This window comes from Ictalurus furcatus, chromosome 26, assembly GCF_023375685.1.
Source record: "Ictalurus furcatus strain D&B chromosome 26, Billie_1.0, whole genome shotgun sequence".
NCBI classification, from domain to species: Eukaryota; Metazoa; Chordata; class Actinopteri; order Siluriformes; family Ictaluridae; genus Ictalurus; species Ictalurus furcatus.
Window position 1 is genome coordinate 14,688,691 of NC_071280.1, and position 14,926 is coordinate 14,703,616.

Genomic DNA, 14,926 nt, shown 5'->3' on the forward strand with positions numbered 1-14,926 from the left:
TCAGGCAAACTTGCAACTGGATTTCATATTCAATTCACATTCAGTGGTTTTAAAACTGGAAATGTAATATCCAAGGCAGCTCGTTTCGAAGTGAACTGTCAGGACCATTCAGCTGCACTGGATCTTAAAGCAGTCGTCATCATGATGCATTACTGCTGAAGGTCAGATTTTGCACAAAACGGTCACCACCCCAAGAAAACCTTGTAGCATTTGCGCCAGGACATTGTTAACACTATTCTGATGTTAAAAGCAGTATTTTGTGCTGTATATCGTTGTGTATCAATCTGTGAACGATGTTACATCCGATTTGTTTCAGTCTTTGTACAGTGTAAGAGTATAGACCCACTGAGGTGACATACTGGGGTTTTTTTGTTTTGTTTTGTTTTTTATTAAAGTGCGACCCATATGCAGAGTGAATAGATCTTTGAATTTTTTTGTACAATTTCTGCTAAATAATTAACTGGATAATTAACGTATTAAGTCTGACAATTCAACAACGTATTAAGTCGTGAGCTTAAGTTACACAATTCATTGCCTTGGCATAATGATTTAAAATATTAAACTTGTGGCCTCAATGCGTTATGCCGTGGCCGCACCCTATTAAAAATAACCACAAAGTCACCTCGGAGGTTCTATATAGAAGTCGTTTGTTTGTTTGTTTTTTCACTTTGAGACCGAAAAATACGAAGAGCTGATGTGTATTTAAAAACGGCACAGTATCCATACGTGCCTTTATACCACTGCTGCAGACTTTTGCTCCTTTGGGATGTTTTTTTTTTTTTCCACCTGTTGATTACAGAAACCTGCTTTTTTTTTTTTTTTTTTTTTTTTAATTCTTCAAGGCATTTTGGAAGTGCGGGAACTGTCCTGTATGCATAAATAACTACCGCTAGAATGCTCCTTGTCCGTTTTTATAATGTAGAGTAGAAACTTGCACAAAACAAAAAAAGTCAGTACTGCATAAAGTACAAAGTGGGGAAAAGGTCTGCCGTGTTATAATTTGGTGTGTTCGTTTCCCACAATCACGGCATGTGCTTGTGTGTCCCTTCTGTTCAGATCTTGTTCAACTTGTACATTTGGGGAGGCTGCACTGAAATGTGAAATAAAGATCATTTTACATAACGTCACAGTTTGCCCTGGCATTTTATCAGTACGTTATTTTTGCTACCCAACGTTGTGCAAAATTATATTATATATATATATATATATATATATATACATACACACACACACACACACACACACACACACACACACACACACACTCAGATAAACAACCGTGATTTTTATTGTGTACGTTTCCTCATCCCACCGAAATTCATTTCTGGTTACGCCACTGCCAGCACAACACATCACATGCTTCCGAATCGTTTTTAGATGCAGATATTATTGTACACTTTTTAGTAGGGTGTCTAATGTTTTCATAAAATATACAGACATCTGTACTGACGGGTTACCAAAAAAAATTAATTTCAGTGGCATCATCTTAAAGAATCTTTTCTGGTGCCTTATAGGAGCTTATAGTTCTTTAGGAATACAATATACCAAATGCACGGTTACTTACAACTCCTCTATTTGTATATCCGGTAGCCACGGCTCAGATTTTGGATGAGATTTTATTAGTTCCACATATAGCATTATCCCCCCTAAAAACGATGACTTCGCAGTACACAGACGTTGATTTTAACCCGCATTTCAGTCCATGGTCAAGCCAGCTGCGATAGAAACGGGAGTGCACTTATATTAAATATATTTTTACTCTTTACTTTTATTTATTTATTTTACTATTTTTTCTTTTTCTTTGGAAAGACATATTTCTTCTTGAATGTGATGCAAATGTAATACCTGGACAGAGAATATACATGACCACACAATAGTAGTTTTAAAAAATATATTGTTTTTATTATGAGGCACATTGTAAGTTAACTGGTCATTTATTTAAGATTTTTTGGGGAAAAAAAATTCTGGTCCCTGTTTGGAAAAACTTGAGTTGACTTGAAAATAGTTTGAAATAACCATTCTATGATAACCATGAAGAAGAGCCACTGAATAAACGTCTTATCAGCTCTAGCCCTTTTCATTTACAAAGCAGATTTATTTATTTTTTGCCATTATCATTAAATGCTACCCATTTTATACTGAGCCCTCAGTTCTTCATCTTTCATAATGGACATTAGTGTAATGAATGTAAAAGATAGGTAATGTTGTAACTTCAAAATACAAGCACAGATCTCTCGATCACCGTATGTAACCATCAAAGCAATTAGGAACCACCCGCTCTAAATTGCACCCTTTTCAGAGTTGGCAACTTAAGTCCAAAAGTTACATCAGTATTCACACAGAGAAAGTTACTCACACTCAGAGATGGGCTACGCACATGCTTAAGTTCTGGGCTCGCCATTCAGATTATGCAAATCACCTGCGTTTTATTTCAAGTCTCAGGGGCTGCAGGATTTTTAGTTGAATAAAAACATGGGTTTTTCCGTAGCATTTATACCACCACATTTAAACACAAGCACTTGCCTTTAAACCCACAAAAAAAAAAATCAGGGATAGAAAATGTGGACTGAAGAAGGAAATGGCATTATTCTTTGTAGTCCAGTGCAAGTGCAAAAGCAAGAGACAACTGCATGGATAGTTCTAGTAATGATTAACACATTTAACACCCCAACTTGGTTTAACTTAACAGCATGGCCTCCACCCTCATTATTCAGCAGCTTATAAAACAGCACTTGATCCAGCAAGAAAAAAATGCCCTTGAGTTCGGAATTGCACGTAACTAAGACACACCACTATTTTCCACAAACTCGCAAGTGCACAACTCTCACGTGAATTCTGAATAGCTCTTAAGTCCAGAGTTACGTCTGAGGTTGGAATACCTATTATACGTGCGTAACACGACTCCGAATACGGCCCACACGCATAGTAGTATGAAACCTTTTTTCCTTTGTATATATTCATATGGCAGATGCATGCAATTATTCACCTGTTCAAACCTAAACTTTGGTCATAAGTAGGTCGTATTAAGGAGAATCGGATGCTCTAAAGTGACATGTTTCAGGCAAGCAGGTAGTGAAGGAGTGCTTACAGGGGACCAATACATATTTGAGCGACACAGTGAATGCATACAAATATACCTACTGTTTACAATAAACTGAATTTAATCAATAAATCATCTTTTTAAATAGAAATATGGTTCATTGCACTTGTTAAAAATTAATATGATTCTTTAAGGCAATACTGTGATTCTTTTTTTTTTTTTAAAAAGGTGTAAAATGTACTGTACCATATGCCTGATTTAGAATAGTAAAAATAACAATATCTGTAATATACATACATGTAAAAGACCCTCACCAATACACATACAGTAATGTATTTGTAACTACTGTATGTATATACTGTAGCATGTGCACTGCATCACATTAACACTCTCAAAGGCACATGGACTCGCAACATATACAGTACACACATTACATTGAATTTTACAAAGGTGTGTTCTTGGCATGTGCCTGTAGTTACATGCACACATACATATATACAGTAGACATATAAAATAAATAAATACAGGAGGAAAATATGTTATTGGTAAGCGGTTCATGGTTTCCTTCAAATTGGTATTTGGCACAGTCTTTGACTCACCATATTACAACATCAGCCTGATGAAGATGTAGAAAGTAGTCCATTTGACTTGTGGTCCTCCTCTATCCCGGAATCCTTCCTGGCACCTTAAAGGGGACAGTCAAGGTGTATGTTCAGGGCCTTGTGACAGATGGGGGAGGGTGTCCAAACTCCAAACTCTTTGGTCTGGTGGACAGGCACACGGCAGGGTGTTTGGAACTGAACTGGCTGTTCCAGTCCTGTTATTGGGTCCAAAAACCCAGACGCTGTTTTAGCAGTCCGTTGTGGTTTTGCGTCCAGTTGTTACAGGGGGTGGCAGAGGCAACTCAGAAGGTGAAAAAAAAACATTAGCAGCTTCCTTTTTCACCCTTTTGTAAACCCCTAACCACCCCGCTGGGGGCTAGACGGTACCCTCATTGTGCACCATGTGGTTCGCCTTTTTGTGGGCAACACAGTTCTGCGTCTGGTTAAGCAGAATGCCCGTCTCGTCGGCCACGCTGTCATGCAGCTCACTGAGAGTCAGTTCAATTTTGGTGTACTCGCTGTCTGATGGATGTGGTGTCTTTTCCATGTGTGACGCCATCACGGCATTCTGGTACTGCTGACGGGTGACCTATGGTGTAGTGGCAAAGACATAACAGGCAATAGCATCACTGATGACAGCTAGTATACAATAAACAATAACACTGTGAGCACAAACTGTGGACTGATTGATATCCCATTATTCAAACAGATGTGCTGGAGTCACTTTGGACATTCATACACATACAGTACAAGTGACCAGTCAGTTCTTGAAGCTGATGTGTTGGAAGCAGGAAAAATGGGCAAGCATAAGGATCTGAGCGGCTTTGAAGGGCCAAATTGTGATGGCTAGATGACTGGGTCAGAGTATCTCCAAATAAGCAGGTCTTGTTGGGTGTTCCTGGTATGCAGTAGTTAGTACCTACCAAAAGTGGTCCAAGGAAGGACAAGCGGTGAACCAGTGACAGGGTCATGGACGCGCAAGGCTCACTGATGTGTGTGGCGAGCGAAGGCTAGCCCATGTGGTCCGATCCCACAGAAGAGCTACTGTAGCACAAATTTCTTGAAAAGTTAATGCTGGCTATGATGGCAGAACACACAGTACATCACAACTATCTGTATATGGGGCCGCGTAGCCGCAGACCAGTCAGAGTGCTCACGCTGACCCCGTCCACCTCTGAAAGTGCCTACATTGGCCAGGGGAGCATTAGAGCACCATGGAGCAATGGATGAAGGTGGCCTTCTGTGGATGGCCGGGTGCATGTGTGTAGCTTACCTGGGGAAGAGATGGCACCAGGATGCACTATGGGAAGAAGGCAAACCATTGGAGGCAGTGTAATGCTCTGGGTAACATTTCTGCTGGGTAACCTTGGTCCTGGCATTCATCTGGATGTTACTTTGACATGTACCACCTACCTAAACACTGGTAGACCTTCATGGCAACGGTATTCCATAATGCCAGTGTTCTCTTTCAGCAAGATAATGCATCATGCCACACTGCAAAAATGGTTTAGGAATGGTTTGAGGACTGTGATTCCCCAGATCTCAATCCAAACGAGCATCTGTGGGATGTGCTGGACAAACAAGTCCAATCCATGGAGGCCCCACCTCGCAACTTCAGAGGTCTTGTGTAGTCCATGCATCGACGTGTCAGACCTTTTTTGGTGGCACAAGCGTGACCTGCACAATATTAGGCAGGTGGTTGTAATGTTATGGCTGATCAGTGTACATACATACAGTAAACAAGCAAAAGCCTAGAGATAAACAGGCCACTGATCTAACAGCACAAGAGGCAAAAACAAGAACAGACCCTCATTTGTCCTGTTTAGAATGTAATATTCAAACAGAAAAGTTCTCTTTGCCTTTGACCAGAAGACCTTTTTTTAAATTTGTAAATGAAAGCAAGTCAAACGTGACACCAACAGCATCAATGGGGATCCTTCCACCACCGGGTCTATTCCTTATTAGTAATTTGTAGGCCTGAAATACCCTTAAATTATACTTTCAAAATGGAAGCTACTGAAGAAAAACTTTCACAGTAAAGATAACCTCAGACAGACACATGGACGGACAAACAGATGGACCCATGGTAAAAATCGTAGACAGGCAGAAAAATCGGCCTTGAGTTCCTGAACGTGAATATAACACCGCTGTTTGACGTGGAAATTAAGCTAGTGAAGAAAACCTATTTTACACATTTGACCTTGCTGTGACCTTCACCCTGTTTGGATAAATTTCAAAATCTAATCACTTCACCTGCTGGTTACATTGATAATTCCACATGAATCCTATAAACATTCAACCACTCGTTCTTGAGATATCGCACTAACAAGAATCAAGCCCGGACAACCTGAAAACATAATGCCTTTCAGTCCTGGAGATATATATATATTTAAAAAAAGAAATGTTTTGTTTAAAAAGTACTGTGTGATGGCTGGCGATAGTTTATGCAACTTTCACATATGGTAATACAATGCCTGCCTTTATCTATTCACCTTGACATAAAGAAGGTCTGTGACGGCTCGAACTGTGTAATCTGGTGCGTAGATCTGCAGAAAGGAGTTGAGCTGGTTGTTGCTGTTGCCCAGTGGGGGATTAATAGCTTCATTGCGGTCACTCCGGTTCAGTGAGTCAGAGTGGTTCAGTCCATATGGCCGAGGAGGAGACTTGTTCTCTGAAACAAAAAAAGGAATATAGGTAATATAGGACTTGAATTAGGACCGTGAGCTGAATTACAGGGCATACTTCAAAACAGGATTTTACTCCAAAACACAGGTGTAGGAATTTAATTTTTTTTAAGACACCCTTACGCTACAATGCGACATGCAGTGGTAAGCACATGAGCCGTACATGTGATTGATTTTTCATGGAAACAATGACCAACCATTGCAATGTAAAGAAATGTTTGAAGGGCAGTCACAGAAGGGGTTGGTGAGGAGGTCGGTGTTTTAAAGTGGTGGCAACAGCTGGATAAAGACTGATAAAAAAGACCTTACAACCCTGAAAGAGAGGACTAGTCCTGTTTTAATTAAACACAGCTTATTTTTTCCACTTCTTAAAGGGGGCCGGTCTACAAACACACATACACACACACACTTACTTTTCTCAGCCTCTCGTGCTCAAACACATACACACGCACATGCTCAATCACGGGTAGTGTTAATGGCACAGTTTGCTTGGAATGTATGTAATCCACGTTTGGATGTCTGAGTATTGCGCCCGTCCCCGGTCTAAGGGGCCCCCGCACGCCACATATTGGGTCAGAGTGTGTGGATGGGGTCAGACTGTGTGTGTGTGTGTGATGGGATCAGTGTATGTGTGTGAATGGGGGGAGGCCATGGTTATTTTTCCAAGTCTGGCAAAATCAGTGGGAGGGATACTACGAATTTATGGTATGAGAACATGGAAGTACAGAAAGGAGGTGGGGGTGTTCAACTGGGTCATTTTTCACTCTTGTTAAACAGTGAAAAACATCAAATCTGATAAGAATGAACTGCTTTCTGGCACGGATAACACAAAAATGAATATTTAAAATAGATTTTAAGCCCCTCAGACATGTGCTTCAGTGTTTTGTTTTTGGCTCGCATTGAACAGTATGCATGTTTGTAAGTTAATCTCTCGTTACATCAGCATGCGGCGGGTAACATGCGCATTCGTTGCCATTGTCAGATATTCTTGCCATGCAACCAAAATGAAGCCAGGGAACTAACAGGTCACAGTGAAACATTACCAATACCAGTACCTGGAGGTACTCCAACTGATTCTGACCTCTTGACCACACAAATGCGAGAAAGGGAAAGAGAAACTAAACAGAGAGAGGATAAAAGCAATAAACACAAGAAAATCAGAAGAAGAAACTCATTACAGTGAGCTGGAAAGACAAGGTGGCTTCTGATCATCAGATGAGTCAGAGCCAAACCACCAGAGACAGAAAACAATGTTCTGATGACCAGAATCATCTACAGTTGTGCAGCCAATATCTGATATGTTTTGACAAGAAAAAAAATAGTACATACATCCTTAAAATGCAGTTCCAACATCCAACCAACAGAGGTCACATAACTCCTGCACCATATTTCTCTCTGGTCAATGGCCCAGTCCCAAAGACCACCCTTTTTTTCTGGTTTTGTGTGCGTGTTCATGTGACTTCCGGTTAAGTGTTTAATTGTGTCCCATTTCTCAAAGCACTGTGTGTAAGACCACAGCAAATGCACACTAACCACACTCCTTGTACGCTAAGTATATATCCCAGAATCCTATTAAGAGAAAAGATGTTTGTGTTTTAAACACAGCTCAGTGGCATGCATCCCAATCACAGCATTATAATAATAGGTGATAGAATTATTACACCCACACACTCATAGTTGAATACAGTGTTTTAGTATTTGTCTTATGGAACCATTAAAGGTTATATCCAGACTTCTATTTCTAGTGCAGATACTGAGCATAGATTTATTTATTTATTTATTTACAATTGAATTAAAATGTCTTGTACCACAGTGCTAATGTTGATATGGTGAAGTTTTCTGTAAGGGGACTTATTGAACCCTTCAGGATTTTTCAGGGGGAACCCACAGAGATTCTACAAAAGATCGGGTTTCTTAATCAGAACGGGTTGCTTTATTGGAAGCTAAGAACCTTTATTTATCCAGCGTACCTTCAAAGAACTCTTGACAAACCCTTTTATGATAAGATTATTCCATTAAACAATGATTATGATTCTTTGTGGTGACAGAGCCACAAGGAAAACATTATCATGGTCACTGATTATTTTTTTACTATCAGTGCACCATTGATTGGATTCAATAATCCAAAATCACAGGTGTGAGCTCTCAGGATGGGGCCCGTGTTTTTGTGAACGAAGCCACACTGTTAGACCACAGGTTCCTAACACTGGTCCTGGATTACGCCCTGTTTCCTCTAACACGCCTGATCCAGTATGGCTAGTACAAGAGGTTATTGCATTTTTTTTTTTATTACACCAAATATTAAAAACATTGTCTCTGATTGAATCCCCTTGACATAGAAGGAAAACACTACAAACACCAGCTGCAATGAAATGGTCACATAATGGCAAGAAAGATTATATGTTATTTACCTGGAGAAGCAGTAAGGGCCATCGTCCCATATGATGAAAACCCTCCAGCTTCAAACTTCATCCCATCCTTCCCTGCCTCCACTTCAACCTTCCCCTGGGGGAAGAAAAAAAGCCAAACAATTACAATTTACTCTGGCTTACAAACATTGTGGACTTTCAAATAATGAACAATATTGCATTTTTTTCCTCAGAGTGTATAGACTGGAGATGACTGTAATTCCTATGTATATGCTCTCTGTTGTAATAGTAGCAAAACAAAGCAAGATTTGACCCACACTTTCTTCAAACTGTGTCATTCACAAGCTTCCCACTCGAGCTATGTGTAATACTCGGGCTTGTTTACGTCTAATATGTCTCGGTTTACTTTCTTCCCACGTCCTACACTCATCATCTAGTCCCATCGTTTTAACTTTGAATTGTCCAAAGAACCCTTGAGGGACTCTTTTTCTAAGAGTGTACACCAGTAACCCAGCTGACCTGCAGGATAAGGATGAAGTAGTCCGCAGGTCTGTTGCGGACATAGAGGTAATGTTCTGGTGCTTTCTTGTTCTTTTCATTGAACTTAAGTTCCTGGATTACATTAGGGTGCTTCAGCAACCTCAGCAAGATCTTTTCAGACATCTGATTCAGGCCAAATATTTCCACCTCTGTAAAGTAAAAAGGAGCACAAGACACATTTGTGAGACATGTCGATACCAACATCAGCGCCACAGACATTTTATGATACATGGGACATACACCAACGTTTAAATTTTTGTCTTCAACTTTTCCTGCCACAATATTTAACAGGGTCTTCATTTTTAGTGATGGAACAAAGAAGATTGATCAACACTGACCAGTAATGTATTTTCCCTGCTTTAATACACATGGTTTGGTTTTAAGCAGAGAAAATAGTGTAAGTGTTAACTGCAAGAGTAGGGAATTGCTAAAGTATTTGAAAGTCCATGTCATCATTACCAGCAATTTGGCTTTTGGTCTGAAGAACATTCATGGAAAGTAAACGCGACAACTTCACTAACCTCTGCTTTATCATCTGTTTAGCAGTATCTGAGTAATCTGGTCCTTACTGTATAATATTGTTAAGCAAGTTCAAGAGTCTATAGAAACCTTGGTTCAAGTTTTAAATAAAGGAATAGCTGAAGATATATTTTTTCATATATATATATATATATATATATATATATATATATATATATATATATATATATATATATATATATAAAATGTATTTCACTCTGTTCTCCCATCATTCTCATTCTGGTCCTCCAATACCTTACCTCCTTCATCACTGAGACTTCCTTCCTTGCACTCTCAGGATCTCACTATTCATGGTTTTACACACAGCTCCTCTCAGAGTGAGTCTTAAACTCTCTGTTCACCACCCGCACTATCTGCTATTACCTTCAGGTCTTCTATTATCAGGGAGATCAGCTCAAGTTTTGGATTTTTCTTACATTTGCTGTCCTCTTTATTAACCAAAAATATAGTACATACAGTTTGTAAGCAATGAAACATGTCACGGCATGCCATTTGAGAAAAATAATCGACAATGATGTACGAGTTACTGTTACCACCGCAACGTTGATTTTTTTTATTTTTTATTTCAGTGTTGTTTTTCCTCTTATGCCACAACTCTCTGTTATTAAAGAATGGCATGCATATTTGATCCATTTATAGTTTTGCGGAAAGTTATTACTTATGCGCCATGAGTGGAAGGTGAAGGCTTCCCAGTGCAAAGAAATTGTGAAAGTGCAAACAAACATCCAAAGACATGAAAACAAGAACCATAAACATGAACTGTGGATACAAAGCAAAGAACATACAGGCTATAAGTGATACTGGGCCACACACGACCACACCGCTACGCTACGCTACTACGACAACTTACAACTGAAGCTTGACGGTGTGATGCTGAAAAACTGGAACTTAAATAGTGGTGCTAATAAGGCATAACGAGACACAGGTGAGAGTGATTAGTGACATGTAACATGCTGGGGCTGATGGATAGTGTAGTTCTGCACCTCTTTGGCTTAAAGAAACAGCTTTATCTATGACTGTACTGACACTGGAGCCTCTTTCCAGAAGTACTACATAAACAAAACCGTACTGAAAAATTATATACCATATCAACAAATATGCATTGTTGTTGTTGTATTTTTTAAAAAATTCATTTACACTCAGCATATACCATACAAGTCCCTGCGTAAGTTGTTGCTATAGAAAACGGAAGAACCGCACAACCTGTGATTTGCTTTGTAGCGCTGTTATATTATATAAAATGAATCAAAGCCTTATGAATTCCACAATGCTGCAGTATAAATGTTTGTGTAATATAATTATAACTCCTCTTTCAGGTGAAATCACAGAAAGCTGATTATTTGATCTCGTCAAAAACAAAATCCAGCTGAATTTATTTGCGTTCACTGCGTAAATAACCACACCATTTATCCAAAAGTTTTGATTCTATAGGTTGGACTGGAATATGTCCAGATCTGTACCAACAGCATAGCCATATAGTAAAATACTGTATGGATCAAACTGGATATCAAACACAAACAACTTATTTTCAACTTCTAAGATTGCTCATTAAATTTCATCAGTCCTTGGCTTGGAACTAAACTAAACTGCAGAACTTAGAGTAAAAATGCTACAAAAAACAACAACAACAACAAAAAAACCATTTAGGCAATTGTAAAATGGACAACAGGATGAAACATTTCGTTTAGTTCTATATTTACTTGACATCATCTATAGCCAATGTAACTGTGACTACTTTAAAATAATAATTTCAAAAAGATACATAAGTGGTGACACTTAAGTTTATTTCTTCTTTCTAATCTCCTTCTTCCCTTGTTTATTTCCTTCTTAGTCAAAGTATTTGCACACGACTTCCTCAAATTAAAACTGCTTAATCTATAATATGTTCATTTATTGGAAAGAATTGTCAAATGCAGTGCACAACTGTTGGAAAAATTAAATTTTTTTAGAAGCCAGGCATTTAATAGACAGTGTATGTATATGTGTATACGTATGTCACCATGGTAAACAACACCTACCAGGCCTCACTCCTCACTCCTCTGCAGGGCTAGCATGCTAACAAACTAGTCACAAGGCACCCTGGGGGAAATCAAGCAGCCACGCAGCACACTTGCCTGTTGCTAGGAAACGCAGAGTAGCCAGTAGAAGCTGAGGTGATATTTTAACCTTCATTTCATTGTCCATGGGCTTGAAGGCCGAGAAATCCTGCTTCCTCTCCCGATGGGTGATTTTCTTTTTTGTTTTGTTGTCGGCTAATGGGGAAGTCAGGGTGAGAGGAAAGAAGGGAGGTGTTTTTTTTAGTGAAATTCCTTGATATAGAAGATCCTGATATAGATATAGGTGATTAGAACATCCTGAACATGAAAAGAAGAATGATGAAGACTGACTTCACTTAAAAACAACACCCGAGGAAAGGAAACAACTCACATTACTTATAAATTAAAACATAGCAATATAAAAAAATAGAAATGTTTCAACGCTTCTCACAAGAAAAATGCAAATAGAACAATACAATATATCGAGATGCTAAGAAGATGCACTTACTGTATAAATCTGTCTCGTCCAGGATTTCAGACTTGATTATTTCTTCGATGACATCCTCCAGGGTGACGATCCCAAGCACCTCATAAAAGGGATCCCCTTCCCCCTCATTGTTGACCCTTTGTACTATCGCCAGGTGCGACTTCCCTGAGAAAAGCCAAAACAGACTATGTTTGTTGTGACAAATGGATTTATCCCATTTATCCCAAAATTATCACATTTGAATCTACACCCACTACGATGCTTGGACCCCTTTCGGACAAGATTGTAGAGGAATCATCACGGATCGGTACATTTTCAAAAACTACATCGTTACATTCCTCTATTATCGTATATTTATAAAAGTCACAAGTCATGATCTTTTAGCGTCAAACCGCTTCAAGGATTTTACCTAAATTGCTAGAAAACCCTCAACTTTAACAGACATGACCGTAAGAATGAGACTTAATACCCATCACTGTACTCTATCAGCTAAAACTGTTGTTAGTTAGCATGGTGTCAGCTAGCTATTAGCAGCCGTTCAGCTAGTTTTTAATCATTCTAGATATCATATGTTAACATTTGAGACATTGGGGGGGTGCTGTTGGTAATTTTGAGGTAGAGACCTCAAAATTCACATTTATTTTGTGAATCTTTCTTGTACATTCATACTTTTGATCACTGGAGTTGATAACATTTGGTTTGTTAGTTAGCATTATGTCAGCTGGTTATTAGCATTCAACTAGTTTTTATTATTAGAGCTCGAGTCATGCTAGCTAACATTTAATCTGGGATAAAATTTGGAATGAAATAAGGTTTGGAATAAAGCAGTTGTTAGCTAGCATAGTGTCAGCCAGCTATTAGCATTCGGCTAGTTTTTACAGATATCATGCTTGATAACATTTGAGAGGCTAAATTATCAGTATCTTAAATCAGAGTGTGGTTTGAGGGAGACATATTTCTTGTACATTTAATTTAATACTTGTAAGTACATTTAAGTTTTTTTTTTTTTTTTTTTTTTTTTTTTTTACTTTAACCTGAGTGAAGAATTTGTAGCTAATATAGACCTAGAATGACAGTAATTTGTAAAGAATTTGCTAGATTTCTGTTAGCTAATTTAGTGTTGTTGAGTTTAGTGCCATTGCTTTAATCTAGTTTTATGCAGGCATCAGATTCACAGATTTTTTTTTCTGTGTTAAAAACTAATCTTCGCACCACTGGTTAAGTACTGTTCAGTACTGTACTGCACTGTACCTCTTGTTGTGGGTTTGACTGTCCTGTGGGAATATGTGTATTACAGGGTTCCTGGCATTACCTGCACTCTTGTTATGGAGTTCAAAGTCTGAGTCTGTTTCCCCAAACACTGTGGTGTTTTGTCTCTGAGCGTGTCTTGCGTTCAGAATCATTCAGGGTGGTCTCCATAACACTGCGCTACATTTAAATAACTAAAGTGTTCACTTTTTCTGCCGCTAGGACTGGTGATATTCAATATACAATCACCTAAATTCCACTGTCTGCTATTTATTTTGTCTATATAACATGAAGACACGTTATTCTTGAATCGTATACGAGGATATATGCATAAGCTTTTAACAAATGGGAAGACAACAGGAAGCAACTAATAATAAAGCAATCTTCCAAATAAAAGTCCTTCGTTCGCGTTCCCAAGAACTGCCTAAAAATCAAAAGAGAGGGAAAAAAGAAACTATTTACAAATACTGTTAAAGCAAAAAACGCTAAACAAATACTTTGCCTTTTCTCAGCTTGTGATCATTTAAAAGGAATTTTCCGGAGGGCCAGGCTAATATTAGCCCTGAAATGAAGTTTCCATTCCACTTGGGCAGTATTCTCACCAAAGCCACTGCTGGCTGACGTGAGCTGTCTCAGAGCTGGCCGTTTACATGCAGATGGCCGTTTGCTGCAGTAGTAGGAAGTAGGAAGCACTTGGAGCAAATGCAGTAACAACAAACCCACATTGAGGTGCGTGCCTTGCTACTCATTCTGTGGTATCCCAGCATTTACCTCGGCCAACGACAAGTCACAATGTTGCATAATCAGTATTGCTGCGTTAAACAATGGTTCGACAAATGCAGAAAGCTTCCAACCTGAGATGGCAATGACTCCTGGGATTCACACACACTGCATCTTTTCTAAACAAAAAAAATTCTGTACAACAATGAAACTTAAAAAAAAAAAACAACAACAACAACAACAACAACAAAAAAACCCCAAATATTGCTAGTTAAACTCCCTGAGTACTTAGCATGATCGGTCACGTCATTTGGTGCCAAAGGTTAACGCTGTTTGTAAACAATGTCCAGGTCATGCATTCTTTCAAGACCAGTCATCTAACAGCCATGTCCATGTAGAGTTAGTCAGATCGTTCCCTATGGAAATGATTAAGGGACAAATATGAGGGTTAGCTGTAAATCACACGACTAAATAACTAAAGCATGGACATATAAAGTGGCGGGGGAGGTGGGTCTGGGCCGTAGTGGAATAAAAACATGTTTGCTTAACGTAAGCCAAGGTTCCCTGGAGTACGGCTCGAAACGGCAGAGATCTCGAGCTAGCAGAGAAATCAGCTTATCCGAAAGCACAGTGCTCTCAGTGGGTTTCATTTGAACCTCA

At 39.0% G+C, this 14,926-nt stretch overlaps 1 protein-coding gene across 2 annotated transcripts in view; it reads right to left on the bottom strand.

The window, feature by feature from the left end:
- Positions 1 to 3,354: 3,354 nt before the first annotated feature.
- cnnm2b (cyclin and CBS domain divalent metal cation transport mediator 2b) overlaps positions 3,355 to 14,926 on the bottom strand; it is a 33,612-nt gene continuing 22,040 nt past the window's right edge. Inside the window, exons 2-8 of one of the 2 annotated variants that reach the window (XM_053614952.1) lie at positions 12,320 to 12,463; positions 11,890 to 12,027; positions 9,215 to 9,384; positions 8,738 to 8,831; positions 7,382 to 7,444; positions 6,135 to 6,313; positions 3,355 to 4,231 (exon numbers count right to left, since the gene is read on the bottom strand). In XM_053614952.1, coding sequence (XP_053470927.1) covers positions 4,019 to 4,231; positions 6,135 to 6,313; positions 7,382 to 7,444; positions 8,738 to 8,831; positions 9,215 to 9,384; positions 11,890 to 12,027; positions 12,320 to 12,463 — 1,001 coding nt within the window. In that variant the 3' untranslated portion in view covers positions 3,355 to 4,018. The remainder of the gene's footprint in view (positions 4,232 to 6,134; positions 6,314 to 7,381; positions 7,445 to 8,737; positions 8,832 to 9,214; positions 9,385 to 11,889; positions 12,028 to 12,319; positions 12,464 to 14,926) is intronic. The other variant, XM_053614953.1, reaches the window with a different exon arrangement.